Below are 16,446 nucleotides of genomic sequence, written 5' to 3'. Positions count from 1 at the left end.
TTTTAGATTTCTGAGAATAAAGTAATCCTGATTTTAATCTCAGAATTCTAATATTTTAGAAAGCACGATCAGAAGTCTGACATTAATTCCTAAATTCTAACATTCTGAGAAAAAGTCCAAACTCTGCGAGAAGCTTTCAGACAAATCCAGGCGCCTGAGCTGCCCAGTGAACTTCACCCTTTCAGTTTGTGGTGTTCCCTAAAGGACTGATGTCTTCCTCCTTCAGGTTGGGACAGACTGGGATCCCAAAGAGCGTCTCTTCAGGAACTGGGGAGGTCTTGTGGGGCCAGAGGACGAGCCGGTGGCGGTGCAGCGATGGAGCCGCAGTCAAACCAACCTGACAGCCACGGTGGTGTGGATCGACCCCACGAATGTCATCGCAGCCACTTATGACATCCTGGTGGACGCCTCCGCTGAGGTCACCCACTACAGGCCGCCGCTCACCCTGCCTCTGAGGCCCGGTCTGTGGACGCTGCGGGTGCTTCACCACTGGAACCCGCTCGGTCAGACCAGCTTCGTCGTGGCTCCGCTGGAGTTCCACCGACAGCAGCCTTTACTCCAGGGTGAGTGATCCAAACCACGTCACGAGTTCACACCCAAGAAAGATCAGTAAACCAGAGGGTTTTATCAAGATTATCCAGATGTTTGAAAAATAATAATAATAATACATTTTATTTCGGGGGGCGCTAGCGAGCAGGTGATGGAGTAGGCAGCAGAAACGACAAGCTCTGCTGAAATTTGGATTAAAAGTTGTTTTAAGGCACTTTATACCCACAAATAGAAACGAAGTACTATTTTAAGTTTGTTACTTTCATTTTCTGTCAGTTCAGCTGTGAAATAGCCGTGATAATGGCTAACAATTTGCGAAAGTTCAAGTATACCGGAGCATCCTCCAGTGCCGGGCCCAAAGCATCGAGCTCGAGTGACTCACCGACCGAGAGCGGCACTTCGCCACCGCGGCGTGATAACCAGACGGGCATGGCGGATCTTAAAGTTGAGATCTTGACGTCATTGAAGAAAGATATCTCTGCAATGCTTAGACTGGAGTTAAAGACTGCCCTGTCCGAGGAATTTGACGTTGTTAAGGCCGAGCTACACGCAGTGAAGGCTGAGGTGGCTAACAACACCGCAGCCATCCGCTCCGAGGTGGAGAAGATGAAAGCTACTATATCAGACATGGAACAAGGGCTCTCATCGTGCTCAGATGACGTGACTTCGCTGATAACCAAGGTGGGGAAACTCGAGACAGAGGTAACCAACCTCCGGGAGAAATGCCTTGATATGGAGGGGAGAATGAGGCGCTCCAATATCCGAATACTAAATGTCCCCGAGACCCCAGGCTCAAGCACACCGGCTGCAGTATCCAAGCTGCTTAAAGAAGTATTGAAAATGGAAAAAGATATACTGATCGACAGATCTCACCGGGGTCTACAAGCAAGGAGACCAGACGGCAAACCTCGTGTTATCGTGGCGAGAGTGCATTATTACCAAGATTGTGCGGACATTCTTCGCCGTGCTCGGGAGTCTGGACCGCTGCAGTTTAAAGGTACCGCCATCTCCATATTTCCGGACTATCCCCCCAGCGTCGCACAGGCCAGATCCGCTTTCAGCGAGGTGAGACGTCTGCTCCGCGGAATAGATGGTGTTAAATACGGCTTAGTCTACCCAGCACGGCTTCGTGTCACTTATAATGGAACTGAGAAACAGTTTCAAAACCCGGTGGATGCCATGGCTTACGTGAGAACCACGATCCTACAGGATGCTGCAGTGGACTGAATGTGAGTGATATGGTGGTGATTAACCCACATCAGAATAAGGTTGGTGCTGTACACTCTGGCGCCTGGATGTATCACTTTGACTGATATATTGTGTTTACAAAGTTGTTAGTGAACTTTGTTTTGATTTGAAGCTCACTTTTCTTTTTTTCTCTCTCTTATGCATGTTTTATATTTGTACATAGTGAGCAAAGCCACTGTAGTTGGTTAGGATATTGCTGTGTTTACAAATATTTTTGATAAAATCCACCCTTCCCGTGGCTGACGGTATAATGTGGGCTTCTCTATTGCTTATATACTTCGTTTCTCATTATTTTTCTTTTTTATTGTTATGTTAAGATATTGTTGCTATAAACTTCACACACTTAATAAGGGAAGAGAAGATATTATCTCTACTAATTTTGCACACCTGCTTGTGATTATTTTTATTTTATTTATTTATTAATTTTAATTTACCTTTTTTTTTTTTTTTTTTTTTTTTTTTTTTCATTGATCCTTTAGACTGTGCAGCAATGGGGGCAATATTTTACTTTTTATGTTTCTTTAATAGTATTAATAATACTGACATCAAGCAACCCAATGTTGAGATGACATTGGGAAATCCAATTTATTTCTTATTTCATATTTTTATTTTTTATCCTTCCTTCTCATTCTTCTAAGTTGAAGTAATTGATTGCATTTAGAGTTTTAAATGTGCCTTATATTAAACTATGTTCTATTTACAGTAGAGTTTGGCCTTCTAGAGCTAGTGCATCCTCATACAAACACTTAAATGTGTAGATGCTATTGCGAGGGGTTTGGGGATCACCTTGTTCTAATAGGTGAGGGTTGGGGAATTACTGTACCAGACTTCATTAGATGTCTCCTTTTCTTTTGTTTTATTGTTTTTATTAAGGGCTTCTTTCAGTACTCTAGAAAATGTAAGATTTTCTGTACACCTTTAATCTTCCTTCTTGAATATGACCACAGCTAGTTCGAACTCCAGAAGTTGCGATGTAACCTTTATAAGCTGGAATGTAAAATCCCTAAACCATCCGGTCAAAAGAAAAAAAGTATTATCCCATCTGAGAGATCTTGATGTGGGCATAGCCTATCTTCAGGAAACACATCTTCGAACTTCTGATCATTTTCGACTCAGGGGGGGTTGGATTGGTCAATCATACCATTCCAACTTCCATTCTAAATCCAGAGGTGCGGCCATCCTTATTAACAAGAAAATTCCATTTGTTATGTCAAGAGTTGAGGCAGATACATCAGGACGTTACATAATCGTAGTAGGCAGGATATACAATACGCCAGTCATCCTGGCTAATGTCTATGCACCACACTGGGATGACAGCTCATTCTTTCTGAATTTTTTCACACAACTTCCAAACATGGACACACACCACCTTATTCTTGGAGGGGACATGAATTGTGCATTATCACCTACTTTAGATCGTAGTTCATCCAGAGTAATATCCCAGTCTAAGGCTGCCTCTCAAATACAGCTATTTCTTAACACAAATGGTATATCTGATGCATGGCGTTTCAAAAATCCAACATCTAGAAGTTATTCCTTTTTTTCACCCGTGCACAGGACATACTCCCGTATAGATTACTTCTTTTTAGATAAAAGACTTCTCCCATTAATGAGTAAGTGTGACTACCAGGCAATAGTTATCTCAGATCACGCCCCCCTTCTGATGACTCTATGCATACCAATCTCCCACAGCAACTATCACCCTTGGCGCCTCAATACTTTATTACTCTCAGATGAAGATTTTATTAAATTTATGTCATCTGAAATAACATCCTTTCTGGATTTTAATCAGACCCCAGGAATGCGTCCCTCAACAATATGGGAATCAATGAAGGCCTATCTCAGGGGACAAATAATAGCATACAGCGCACGGCAAAAGAAATGTCGTAATGCGAGGCTTGAACAACTAACAAATGATATTCTTAATTTAGATGCAGCACTCACCCTTATGCCATCTGAGGATTTATTCAAACAACGTCAAAACTTACAAACAGAATTCAATTTATACTCAACTAGGCACATTGAAAACCTAATTAATAAAACACAAAGTAAGACATATGAGTTTGGAGAAAAGGCTGGAAAAATTCTTGCTCACCAGCTCCATCAAAAAACTGCAAATAGAACAATAGCCGAGATAAATGATGAATTGGGAAATAACCACAGGGAACACTCAGAGATTAATTTGTGTTTTCATAAATTCTACTCAAAGTTATATGCTACAGAGTCTCTTGGGAATAGTGCTCTTTTTGACTCTTTTTTTGAGAAAATAAATATTCCCACAGTTGATAACGAGATTGTATCTGATCTAGACAAACCATTCTCTATAGAAGAACTTATAAACGCGATTAAATCCATGAAAAACGGGAAATCCCCAGGACCAGATGGGTTTCCAAGTGAATTTTTTATGAAATTTGCCACCCAACTTGCCCCTATCTTGCTCTCTGTATTTGAGGAATCACTTGCTACTGGCTCCCTTCCTCCAACCATGCGGCAAGCAACTATTTCTCTCATCCCCAAAGACAACAGAAATCTTTTAGATTGCAGCTCTTTTCGACCCATTTCACTCTTAAATGTGGATAGTAAAATTCTTTCAAAAATGTTGGCATGCCGTTTAGAAAAAGTTTTACCCTCGATAGTTTCTGATGACCAAACAGGATTTATTAAAGGCCGCCATTCTTTTTTTAATATCAGACGCCTATTCAATATCCTCTATGATCCCACTCCACCCGACATCCCAGAAATATTAGTATCACTTGACGCTGAGAAAGCTTTTGATCGGGTGGAGTGGGATTATCTTTTTTATGTCCTTAAACAATTCGGCTTTGGTGAAAGATTTATTTCTTGGATACAAGTGCTTTATTCCTCTCCCTTAGCGGCAGTCCGGACAAATAACAATCTCTCCTCCTTTTTCCCTCTCCACCGCGGCACTCGGCAAGGCTGTCCCTTGTCACCACTTTTATTCGCTATCGCGATAGAGCCATTAGCAATTGCGTTACGCAATGAGGCCAATATAAAGGGAATACAAAGAAATGGCTCTGAAAATAAAGTATCCCTTTATGCGGATGACATGCTTTTGTATCTGTCTCACCCTTTAACTAGTTTACCAAACACTCTTACCCTACTTGAAGAATTTAGTAAAATATCAGGATACAAAATTAACCTACAAAAAAGTGAGATCATGCCAGTAAATCCTGCAGCTAAGCTCATCAATTTTGGCTCATACCCATTCAAAATCAGTACACAAAAATTTAAGTATTTAGGAATTTGGATAACACAGGCCTTTAAAGATATTTTTAAAGCTAACTTTTCACCTTTATTACATAACCTTAAGCAAGATTTGGAGCGTTGGAATTTATTACCCTTATCACTGGGAGGAAGAATTAATACAATTAAAATGAATGTGTTGCCCAAATTTTTATATGTGTTTCAGTGTGTTCCCATATTTTTGTCAAAATCATTCTTTATAGCAATAGATGAATTGATATCAAACTTCATTTGGAATAAAAAACGTCCTCGTATACGGAAAGGCATGTTACAACGGCATCGTCAACATGGTGGACTAGCCCTTCCTAATTTCCAGCTTTACTATTGGGCTGCCAACATTAGGACTATGTTATACTGGAAGGAGTCTTTGCCTAATGATAAATGGTTGCAATTGGAAAACCTATCTTGTTGCCACACATCTCTGTACTCCTTGCTTTGTTCCAAGCTCCCTCTTTTGGACCCTATATCCAAGTACACCTCAAATCCAATCGTAAAACATTCTTTCAAAATTTGGACACAATTTAGACGATTCTTCTCTCTCAAGGACCTCTCAGTCTGTGCTCCTATTGTGAGAAATCATCTCTTCGCACCATCAACTATAGATAGAGCTTTTGACGAATGGATTAAGAGAGGGATTGCCACAATAGAAGATTTATTTATTGATAATACATTCATATCCTTTGATCAGTTGATGCTGAAATTTAATATCCCCCGTCCTCATTTTTTCAGATACTTACAGCTTCGCAATTTTGTATCAACATCGTTCACTTATTTTCCATCACAGCCACCTAGCTCTCTTTTGGACTCAATTTTGAGACTTAATCCATGCTCCAAAGGGATTATTGGAACAATTTACTCCTTACTAACTGTATATAACTTGGAATCCTTGACATCGCTGAAGAATAAGTGGAGGGAGGATTTGGGGATTGACTTTTCTGATGAGATTTGGAATAACGCCCTTAAAAGAGTACATTCTTCCTCAATATGCCTACGGCATACAGTTATCCAGTTCAAGGTTTTACACCGCCTTCATTGGTCGAAAGTGAAATTAGCAAAGTTCACATCTAATGTCAATCCTATGTGTGACCGATGTATGCAAGCATCAGCCACCCTCGCACACATGTTTTGGTTTTGTCCAAAATTAAATAGTTTCTGGCGATCAGTATTCAAAACCCTTTCAGATGTCCTAAAAATACCCATAGAACCCTCTGCTGTCACTGCAATATTTGGAGTAATTCCACAAGATACGCACCTTAGTCGACAAGCAAAGGATGCAATAGCCTTCATATCTCTTCTAGCCAGACGACTTATACTCCTTAAGTGGAAGGAGAAGTTTCCGCCAACCTTTAAAATGTTGATTAAAGACCTCTTACATCATTTAGTGTTAGAGAAAATTCGTTACTCCACAAGAGGGTGTGCCCAAAAGTTTTATACTATATGGCAACCTTTTTTGACATACATAGAAAAAGTAGATGACACCAACATTTGAAATTTATAAAATAGATCCCATATTGTAATTATTTATAGCCCGTGTATATAAGTTGCATTTTTGTTTATTTGTTTTTATGTGTATTTTTTTATTTATTTATTTATTTATTTATTTATTTTATTTCTATTTTTATTTCCTTTTATCATACTCTGAATACTTCCATATTATCTTGACTGTTATTGTATTTATTTTACTTTTATTTATCCATTTGATTTATTTATCTTCTGACTTTTATCTTAAATTATTTTTATATTTTTAAGTACGAGAATAACTCTTTATAAGATTATCATTATTTAACTATCTAACGGTACAGTAATACTGTTGTAGGGATGGGGCTCTGTTGAGCGGGGGGGGGGGGGGTTGTATTGTGTTCATGTAATTTCTTCTGTATACTCCTATGTATGATTTGAATATGTCAATAAAAATACTTTGAGCAAAAAAAAAATAATACATTTTATTTCAAGGCGCCTTTCAAGACACCCAAGGACGCCGTACAAAACATAGTTTAAAAGCATTTTAACAGAAGTTAAAACAAGAAAATGGATAAAAGTTTAAAAAGAAAAATGATTTAAAAGATGAGATGGATGGAGGACAGTCAGGTTAAGCAGGCCCGGCGGAATAGATGGATTTTGAGGCGGGATTTGAAACAGTCAGAGTCAATATCTCTACACTAAAAGGTTTACCCTGAGAGTCTTTAAAGAAGCACTTAAAGTGTCCCAGTGGGTTCAAGATCTTGAAAAAAAAGATGTAAGGGGTCAGCCCATGTTTTTTTTTTTTTTTTTTAATTTCACAACACCAGAAAAAAGTCCTGAGAGTTTTTTTTACCCCTAAGCGTGTTTTTATTAGGGCGCTAGGAGTGTCTAAGTGTGTTTTTTTAGCATTTTATTTCTGCTCAAAATCCTGCAAAAGACATCAGAGGTTAGCCCATGTGTTTTTTGGGGCCCATGTCCTTTTTTTCTCTTGAAAATTCCTGGATGTTTAAAAAATTACTAAAAGGTGAACCCTTAGGGCTCATCAACCCCTCAGAGCCCTTGGAGTGTGCCCGAAATTCGAAAAAAAAACGAAATTCTGAAAAAAAAAGAAAAGGGTCACTCTTAGGGCTAATATGAAGATACTGAAGGGGTAAATAACCTCTCAGGTAATGCATTGGGTTTTTGGTATCTCATAAAAAATGAGAAGTTCTAAAGCCTGTATCTTTTTTTTTTCAGAATTTTAAAATGACGTAAATTTTGTATTGATCCTTTCCTTTCCCTTTGCTCTGGGATCCAGAGGACGCTCTACGTCTGCATGGTGGCCCAGCGAGAAACTCTTACATGGAGCAGAGCTTCCACGGCCTGAACCCGGTGCTGCGTCTGCCTGTGAGCCTCGGTGCTGTTGAGGAAGCAGAGGCTAACGCTGGCCTGACCGGAGCACCACTGCGTCGCTGGCTGGACAGTCTCCTGGAGAGCCACTGGACCACCTCAGACGTCTGCTCCATGGGACCCAGCGCCTGTCCTGTGATGCAGCGATGTCCTCAAACGGTCTGGAGCTCGGCCAGCCCGGATCCCAAGTCTGAACTGAGCACACCCAGAAAGGATGGACGGATCAGGTAGCAGGCAGACGGACTGAGGGAGGGATAAATGAAGGAAGGCACGGGCTGTTGTCCCGTCTGCGTCTGGTATTTATTTATTTAAAGTGTGCAGTGAAAGTAAAGAGGTGGACCAAACTCTGGAGGCGCTGAGAGGAAGAAGAGGAACAGATCTGAAAACTGAGGAATGAAAAACCTCCTTCAGTCCTCTTTCAGTAATTTGGGACTATACAGTGTACTATATGTGTGTGTGTGTGTGTGTGTGTGTGTGTGTGTGTGTGTGTGTGTGTGTGTGTGTGTGTGTGTGTGTGTGTGTGTGTGTGTGTGTGTGTGAAGAACTTTTTACCTCTTGATGTGAGTGTTTCACTGAGTTAAGTTACGGCCGTGTGTTTGACATTTATCTTAAAGCAATCACAACCCTCATAGTGCCAAAACTCAGCGCTCGCCCTGACGTTACCTCCATGACAACAAATCCTTCTTCATATTTGGACCCTGTCTGTGTGTGTTCATGGGTAATGTCTGGAGCCGCTGTGCTGGGACTCAGAAGAGAATTCCCTTTCTGACTTTGAACTGTACACTTTTTATTTTTCTTTTGTGACTGTGTCAGAGTGTGAGTAATTTATTCAGAGGTTTATATAAAAGGATTTTAGTCGGTGACTAATGTTTGATTTGCTGATATTTGGTGCAGCGGGTGGGATTTGTTTCTGCCTTTGTTTCTAAAGGCCTTGAAGTATTCGTCAGCCCTGATGTTTGTTTGTATCCGTCAGTTTTGGGTGGATCTCCTTACTTCTCCTTCTCTCATCGACTCCAGATTCAACCTGCATAACACGATACAGGCTACAAATACAATATATGTTAAAGGGCATTTTGCAGGTGAATTTTTTTTTTTTGAGTTAACACTTAACATTGTCTGATAAAGGCAGTAGATTAAGTCAGTCGCTGATTTAATATGATATTCAACAAAAAAAGGCACAAATTCAGAGGAAGTGGCTGTTTTCAGTATTGCTGTTTAAAACGCTCTTTTTTTCAGCATCACATCATTTGATGTAACAAAAGCGACTCGCTTACTCCGCTTTGAGCTAATGTGAATAACAGGTTGTCATGAGTGAGATTGGGCACTCTGGGTCGTACTTGTGTTTCTTCCTCAGTATTATTTAATTTGACCATCCATTAAGATGAATCAGAGGTGTTTGGATGGATGGATGCAGAAATATTAGCTTAACAGGACATTGAGTCCACTTTTTCGGACTCGGTGGGTTAGCTTTTCGTGCTCGTTTTTGGCAGATTGATGTGATGGAGTCTGTTTATTAAAGTCTATGTTCTACGTATTCATAAATTTTAAGCTACATAATCCATACACTTGCACACATATTACTCTCCTTTCCGTTGAGTTGGCTGCAGCAGGTGAGGAGGGGGAATTGGTGGAGGCCGCCCAAAATTTTTAAATGCACCTTTAACTTCAGTGCTGCTGCTCAGTGATGGATTTTAACGTCCCTGAGAAGAGTCAAACAGAGTTTTACTTGCACCAACAAGGACTAAAATCCCTCTCTGGAGGTTTTTATGATATTTTACACTCATGATGAAAATAAGTGCAACCTCTAAACCTGTTTAGTACATTTACGTGAGGCTTAACTTGCAGATTATTTGGACTAGACTTTAAGTCAAACTCAGTTTTTTTGCAAATAGAGCTTTGAAAGTTCAGAGGAAAGCATGAAATTAATAAATATGTCCATGTGAGGACCATTAGTTAACATGTGATGGTAAGAAGCCAGAGCACTCATAGCACATACAACAGATAGTACAAGAGTTAAGAGATCTGAAGCCAGTCTAACTTGCTCATAAATGCAGATCAAATTTCTGAAAATGCATCACAAAAATCTCATGATATATTTCAAATTTCATACTAATAAAGCTTTTCTTTTTGGTGACATCAGTCTTTGATATGTAATCACTTTTTCACAGTTTTCCCTGGACCAAAACTGGAGAGCAGCAGCATGATGGTTCACCTCAGTTTGACAGTCAGCACTTAAAGAAAGAATCAACTGGAGAAACTGTTACTTTCTGTTTCTGCTCGAGAGGTTTGAAAATAAAGAAGAGTCTTTTTACTGGATTGATGTATAAATCAGTGTTTTGGAATCAAAACAGTCATGATGTACAGTTTTTTTAAATTAATGATGTTGAAGATCCAGCTGTCTTTAAGAAAGTGATGATGTGAAAAAAAAGTCTTCAGACTCTTGTTCTTTTCATCCTAAAACACCAACCTCATCCCTGTTTTTTGTTTCCTTGATCCATGTATGGTCTCTTTTGTTAATTTGTTTCTGTCTCTCTCTCTGGGAGTAGTGCTGTGCCTTAGCTGTGCTCCTGTTTTAGGAAATCCTCTCAAAAAGCATCAAAAAACATCCAAAAACCAAAAGAGAAATGTGTTGTGAATGCCTTATAAATGACTGTAGTGGTTCTGAAGTACAATTTTTGACAATAAAACAGAATCTCCCTTTAATTCATGCCTGTGCTCTTTATTTCATATCTTAAGAACTAGAAATCAAACTTTTGCTGAGCTGTGATGTAATTTCCTCTCATAGTAAATTAAATTATTTTAGAATGTTTTTACTAACAGGATCTTAAAAACTTCACATCTGAACCTTCACAAACACGTCATATCTGCAGTGAAACTCACCCAGAGCCAGCAGGGATGGAATCATCAATACATGTGATCGATGGCACGCCGCTGGAAGGACAGAGCTAATTATTTTCTGCAGCCGGCGACATGTGACACTGACCATCTTTAACCCTGAAACTCAGGGATCAGACTGAATCTAAGAGGATTGATCTTAAAAAAAATTGGAAAAATTCAAACAGACATCTGTGCCACCACATTGTTAAATATTAGAAATAAAAATACTCCTCTTTGAACTTTATTAAAACAAAGTGTTGGGGAATTTGCATCAATGAGCAGTTTTATTTATTGGACTGAAATGAATCGTTGAGTATTTAGACAGTTTCACATGATAAGGGTGATGGTAACAAATAATTTGAAATGTAAAAATAATTTCAATGTATACTTTATAATAATATTTATCTATGACTGATCTGAAAAAAGTAATCTTAATATTCTAAATATATTTAAAACAAATGATAAAAGCTAAATGTACACATAATTCAAAACTCTAATAATATCTGACATAAATCAATGATACATTTTTATTTGGTGAAGAGCAGATTTCTGATTTGATTTCTCCAGATTTCAGTACAGTCCATGGTGATGAGGCAATCGTTACCGCTTACAGACTGTTACAGGTACGGGATCCGCCTACCAATATGTGATCAGTACGGGTTCCATCTCTTTGCTACAAACAGGGTCAAACTCCTGTACCTGTACCCCTGAACACAAAGCTCCCGATTTACCAGTTTTCACCTGTTTCTTCATCATCCAGCTGTCGTGAGCTCTGCAAGTTTATGATGGAAAAATAACAGAAAAAGTTCCAACATCACAAACTATGGAGGAGAAACACTAAATAACTTCTCAAGTATCTTTATTCTATGCTTGGTCGATTTCAATCAAGACCGCAGACAAATCAGAATATACTATAAACATTAGGTAAGGTTGGTAAGGTCATATCATGGGTCATACATCACCTTTGTCAATTTGCTTCTCAAATGTGAGTTAGAACTCTGCTGCCCCCTTGTGTTCAATGTTACAATTACACTTCAACTATCACCACTACCAGCTTTGTTAAACAATCACTTTTAGCCACAAAGCTGCCTTCAGGTTAGATCCAAAACAAAACTACAACACCAAGTCTTATTTACTCTGTCAAAGAATGATTAAGCTTTTAAAAATTCACCTGGTTCTGATTTTTTTTCAAGAAAAAGGAGGTGAAGACTTGTGGTCCATGATTGATTGAAATCTAACATCAATAAATACCTCTTTCCTTAAATATTAGGAATAAAATTTGCCTCTAAAACTAACGCACACATAAGTAATAAAATCACCTTTACTTAGCTTGCTGAACCAGTGAGTTTTGATGCCTTTTAAGAGTATCACATGAGCAGACAACAGGCTATGGTTTAATCATTCAGCTACCTGAACTCTATATAAATCGAACTCTTCATGTTGATGTTACTGTAGTGCACTCTCCCTTCTGAGAGGTGTTTTTTCCTGATGCTGGTAAAAAAAAATACAGGAGGATTTGAGACTGTTTCAACTCAAAAGCCCTCTCTTGAAAAAATCAAAAGACAAATGTTTGATTTTCTGAAATATATTTAAGAAAATACAGACAGATGCTACCAACAGCTATATACATAAAGTTTTCAGTACAGCAGAATGTGGCTGAGTGAGGATGTTATAAAACAGACGAACTGATGAACAGATGACTCCTCTCCTCACTTCTTGGACAGCTTGGCTTGTTTATTTTTAGGGGGCGCCCACTTCAGACACATTGTGTCCACTGTGAAGAGATGAGTTGAAGCGTCAGAGCAGGAAATATCAGTGTTTCTGAACGACTCATTGTGGTTGTCAGGAGATGAGGTCTGGACTTACCTGTGATGGGGGGTTTCTTGTACTGAGCACTCTTTAGATGCTCCTCCACCAGTTTGGGTGTGACGCAGATGACATGCTGACCTTTCCAGTACTTCACCATGTTGAGCGACTGCAGTGTGCTGATGATGTCGCTCTGTGTGATGCTGGTCATCTGGCTAGAGAATCAGATAAGAAGAGGGGAGGGTCAACATCACAACAGTTTAAACTAATAGAAGAAGAACAGGAGTGTGTGATGGTGTTTGGAGTGTGTACCTGAGGTCTTTGATCGACAACGTTCCTCTGAAGTCCCTCAGGATCTCCAGCAGGACCCACGACCAGTAACTTCTGTAGCTCAGTTTCCCAAGATCTGACAGAGGCTTCTCTGGAGAGCCGACTGCACCCTCCAACTTAGACAGTTCATAACCTGAACACAGACACACGGACGTCAGGACAAGACTGACTGAATGTGTTTGTCTTGTTATACACTGATGCAAAAATTGACAGCAAGGCGAGCTAATGGCTGCTAAATTCACGTTTGTTTCCACTGAACTGTATCACAAAGACCCAACAGATGCAATCAATGTGGCAAACACAGAAAAGCAAGTTCATGTTCAAAACTGCTAGCTCTCATTCACTGAATCACCGATACATTTGCTAACTTACTAAAAGCGATGAGGAACTTTCCGTAGCCTCTGCGTTGGTACGGTGGCAACGTGAGAATACACGCCACATTATTGCCATCTGGGGACTCTTTCTCCTGGAAAGGAATGCAGACAGAAGAATCCAAATTTAAGAATAATACACTTACCATTAGGGCTGCACGATTATCGCAATCGCAATCGCATGTCAGCACATGCAATTACGTAATCGCAACAGAGGATATCGCAATCGCAATGTCAGCACATGCAATTCAGATTTTTTTCCATGATAACCAAGCAAGTCTGTAGACTCATCATGACACAACTTTTTTTTATTAAATCGCACGCACAATCGCAATCGCAATATTGTCTACCTAATCGCACCTTTTCCCCAAATCGTGCAGCACTACTTACCATGTTCAGATTTTGCTGTATCATAAGCCACATTTCCACCAAGCAATCTGGTTTATAACTTGGCTATAGTAGAAATGTTAATACATATAATATAACACAGGCCCAGGAATACACAAAGTGTTTCTCAGAACCCACTGAGGACAAAGCTAGCCTTTTAGGTTTACACACAAGCCTTACTTTGGAGAAGTAGCCGACGATGTGCGCTCCCTGTTTGTTGACTTCAGTCAGGATGTAAAAGATAAAAGGCTCCACGTCAAAATAAAGCGTCTTGTGGTCAAGGAATAGTTTTGCTAGTAGACAAAGGTTCTGACAGTAGATCTGTAACAAAGAATCAGAAACATGGAGAACTAAATTAGTTTTTCTTTATCTTAGTTTTACAGATTTTCCATAAATCTTACATCTTCTGACCCTTCACTCACCTTGTGGTCCCGCCCATCTACTTCATACACTGATATGTTGCTCCTTCTGTAGATTTCTTTACCAGACGGCTGTTTCCACTGACAGTGAGACTGAGGAGACAGAGGGTCAAAACTATTAAAGGCTGCAAGAAATGCACTCTTGACTGATGACAAAAACTTTGGAGGAACACACAAAAATGCACACAAATGGCTTCACCAGAGTCCTTCCAAAAAAAAATTCTGCCATATAATTAACAGTTGAATTCATTTAACTTAATTTTTTGGGGTCATGTCTCCTTTCTTGGACTCAAAAATGATGACAAAAGAAAAAGACAAGCAGCTACTCCTTCCTGATGTTTTTTAAACACTATAGTTAAACTTTTTGTAACTTAAGGATGTTGCAGGGCAGTTTTAACCTCCCCCCCATTATCTGAGTGATAGATGCACTCACCAGGTGGTGTCTGAAAGTTTTTTCGTACTTCATATATTTAAGGCAGTACTCGCAGATCCACAGCTTTGGCTGTTTGCCGTAGTCCTCAGGGAACGGAGAGAAATACCACGCATCAATCTCATAGTTTCCTATCTGGATCTTGTCCACGTATTTCACTTTCGTGATCTGAGAAATAAACAGTGTACAGTAAATAATACGAAAGTGTAGTAAACAAAAGGAGATCATGTAAAACTGAAACTACAGAAAACTTACCGCCTCATGTTCCTTTTCTAACGCAGCTGTTGTTGGGTCCATCTCTGCATACGTCTGCAAATGAAACCGTATCATGTGAATACCAACTACTTTATATTTCAATGTAACACCACATACAGCTTAAAACATGCTTCTAACCTTCTGTACATGGTTGATCTCATCATGTTTGCGCTTCTGGTTGCGAGTGATCTTCCTCTCCGGCTGTTCTCCTAAATCACCCACTCCTCCAATCTCTGTGCTCTTCCTCACTGCGTCCTTCACTGTCTTGGTGAGGGCTAGGCGAGCTTTTCCCACCCACTCATCTAGACGCCTGTTGACTGCATGCAGAAAAGGAGAAGACAATCCCTCAGTTATTGTTTAGACAAGTTTAAAAATTGTAATAAACATCATACCCTGGACTTGTTATCCATCTATGTTTCTATCACAGAATTCTGACACTGTTTCATCTCTTATCTGTTGAGTAGAGACACTTGTGTTGTACTTACATCCTACATAATGAACATAAAACTCCTCTCTGCCCTCCTGTTCATTCAGCCGGGACTGAATCACCTCTGCAGTATCTGAAAGAGAGAAAGATTCAACAGTTAACGACACTTTGTCTGAGCTATGCACGCTCTTTATGTTATCAATGAGCTGACTCACCGAAATCCATTTAAAATATACTTTTAAGCCACTCTAAGGTCATAAAACAACTGATAAACTGTCAGTTTACATGGAGAATAATAACGTTTGTGTGCCTTAGAGCTATTATCCAACTAAATAATCATGTAGTGCCCAAAAGCTTAGTGTTAGCCAAGTTAAAACCATGTAAAATCTACTTCCAGGGGCAGCTGTTCTATATTTTGGACTGTTACAAATATCATTATAACGTTAAAATATGTACAAAAAAAACTCCTTTGTTCAAATTTGTTCAGAAGTTGGATCCATGACCGCCTTTGGTTAGCAATATAATCGTTAAATTTCAATTTTATGAATTTAATTCCACGAAAATAAATTATCAAGCTTATGGAAATAGATAATATAGATTTCATAACTTACGCCATGACTTGTCAGCTCGTTGGCATAAATACGTTTCTCCAATTTCGACCGACACCTCCTGCTCCCTGCCGCCGCAGTAAACCCCACCTCCGTCCGGGATATGCTGACTACTCGAGCCTCCGGCTTCTCTGGAACGTCCAATGGCCTCCGCCTCGTCCTCTTCCCCGCCACTGCCGTTAGAGGAGCACGCAGCCGGGATACCGCTATCCAGTTCGCCCCGCTCATTTTCAATGTGACCAGAATCCATATCAACATCCATCCCTGGCTCAGAGTCTTTATTATTGTTATAGCTTTTGTGAAACTCGGTCCCGCCAGTCATCACCTCTGCCGTTTTGAAAACAACAACACGCCTCTGTGAGGGGCTGGACTACAGCGAAGAAATATCCAAGATGGCGTCGGAAGGACCCACGTTGTATTCATGTGCTGCAAGAGTAATCGGAAAATAGGCTTGTTGAGTCTGTCGTGTCAGACTTACTGGACGGTTTGAATAAATGTCGATTACAGGCGTATAAAAATGTTGGATTTTAACATTGACGTCACCTTTCATTTCATAGTTTGAGCGTCGTTTATGCTTTGTGAACGCGCTTCAGTCTAAAGATTTTAGAAACTCCGAGCATCCGAG

At 39.7% G+C, this 16,446-nt stretch overlaps 2 protein-coding genes across 2 annotated transcripts in view; one reads left to right on the top strand and one right to left on the bottom strand.

Moving 5' to 3' along the window:
- LOC141809175 (xylosyltransferase 1-like) overlaps positions 1–10,603 on the top strand; it is a 36,849-nt gene extending 26,246 nt beyond the window's left edge. Inside the window, exons 10-11 of the mRNA XM_074696044.1 lie at positions 227–563; positions 7,820–10,603. Coding sequence (XP_074552145.1) covers positions 227–563; positions 7,820–8,142 — 660 coding nt within the window. The 3' untranslated portion in view covers positions 8,143–10,603. The remainder of the gene's footprint in view (positions 1–226; positions 564–7,819) is intronic.
- Positions 10,604–12,401: 1,798 nt separating this feature from the next.
- On the bottom strand, positions 12,402–16,240 carry kat8 (K(lysine) acetyltransferase 8). Its single transcript, XM_074696662.1, has 11 exons — positions 15,825–16,240; positions 15,272–15,346; positions 14,925–15,103; positions 14,787–14,840; positions 14,535–14,699; positions 14,105–14,194; positions 13,863–14,003; positions 13,297–13,390; positions 12,907–13,057; positions 12,655–12,809; positions 12,402–12,562 (listed from the first exon to the last, which is right to left on the bottom strand). The coding sequence occupies exons 1-11, from the start codon at positions 16,141–16,143 to the stop codon at positions 12,498–12,500; spliced, it is 1,488 nt and encodes a 495-aa protein (XP_074552763.1). The 5' UTR covers positions 16,144–16,240; the 3' UTR covers positions 12,402–12,497.
- Positions 16,241–16,446: the final 206 nt, after the last annotated feature.

Source organism: Halichoeres trimaculatus, unplaced genomic scaffold (genome assembly GCF_033239565.1).
Source record: "Halichoeres trimaculatus isolate MK-OKI-2021-1 unplaced genomic scaffold, fHalTri1.1 fHalTri1_scaffold_20, whole genome shotgun sequence".
NCBI lineage: Eukaryota > Metazoa > Chordata > Actinopteri > Labriformes > Labridae > Halichoeres > Halichoeres trimaculatus.
The sequence above is the reverse complement of the archived record's forward strand: the minus strand, read 5'-3'. Positions and strand labels throughout refer to the sequence as shown.

What these genes read in the sequence shown, in the direction of transcription:
- kat8 (XM_074696662.1), bottom strand. Translation starts at nt 16,143, where the DNA reads ATGACTGGCGGGACCGAGTTTCACAAAAGCTATAACAATAATAAAGAC. An exon ending in AAACTTTCAGACACCACCTG is followed by an intron (nt 14,195 to 14,534) that starts GTGAGTGCATCT and finishes CTGTCTCCTCAG; the next exon opens with TCTCACTGTCAGTGGAAACA. An exon ending in AAAGTTCCTCATCGCTTTTA is followed by an intron (nt 13,058 to 13,296) that starts GTAAGTTAGCAA and finishes GTCTGTGTTCAG; the next exon opens with GTTATGAACTGTCTAAGTTG.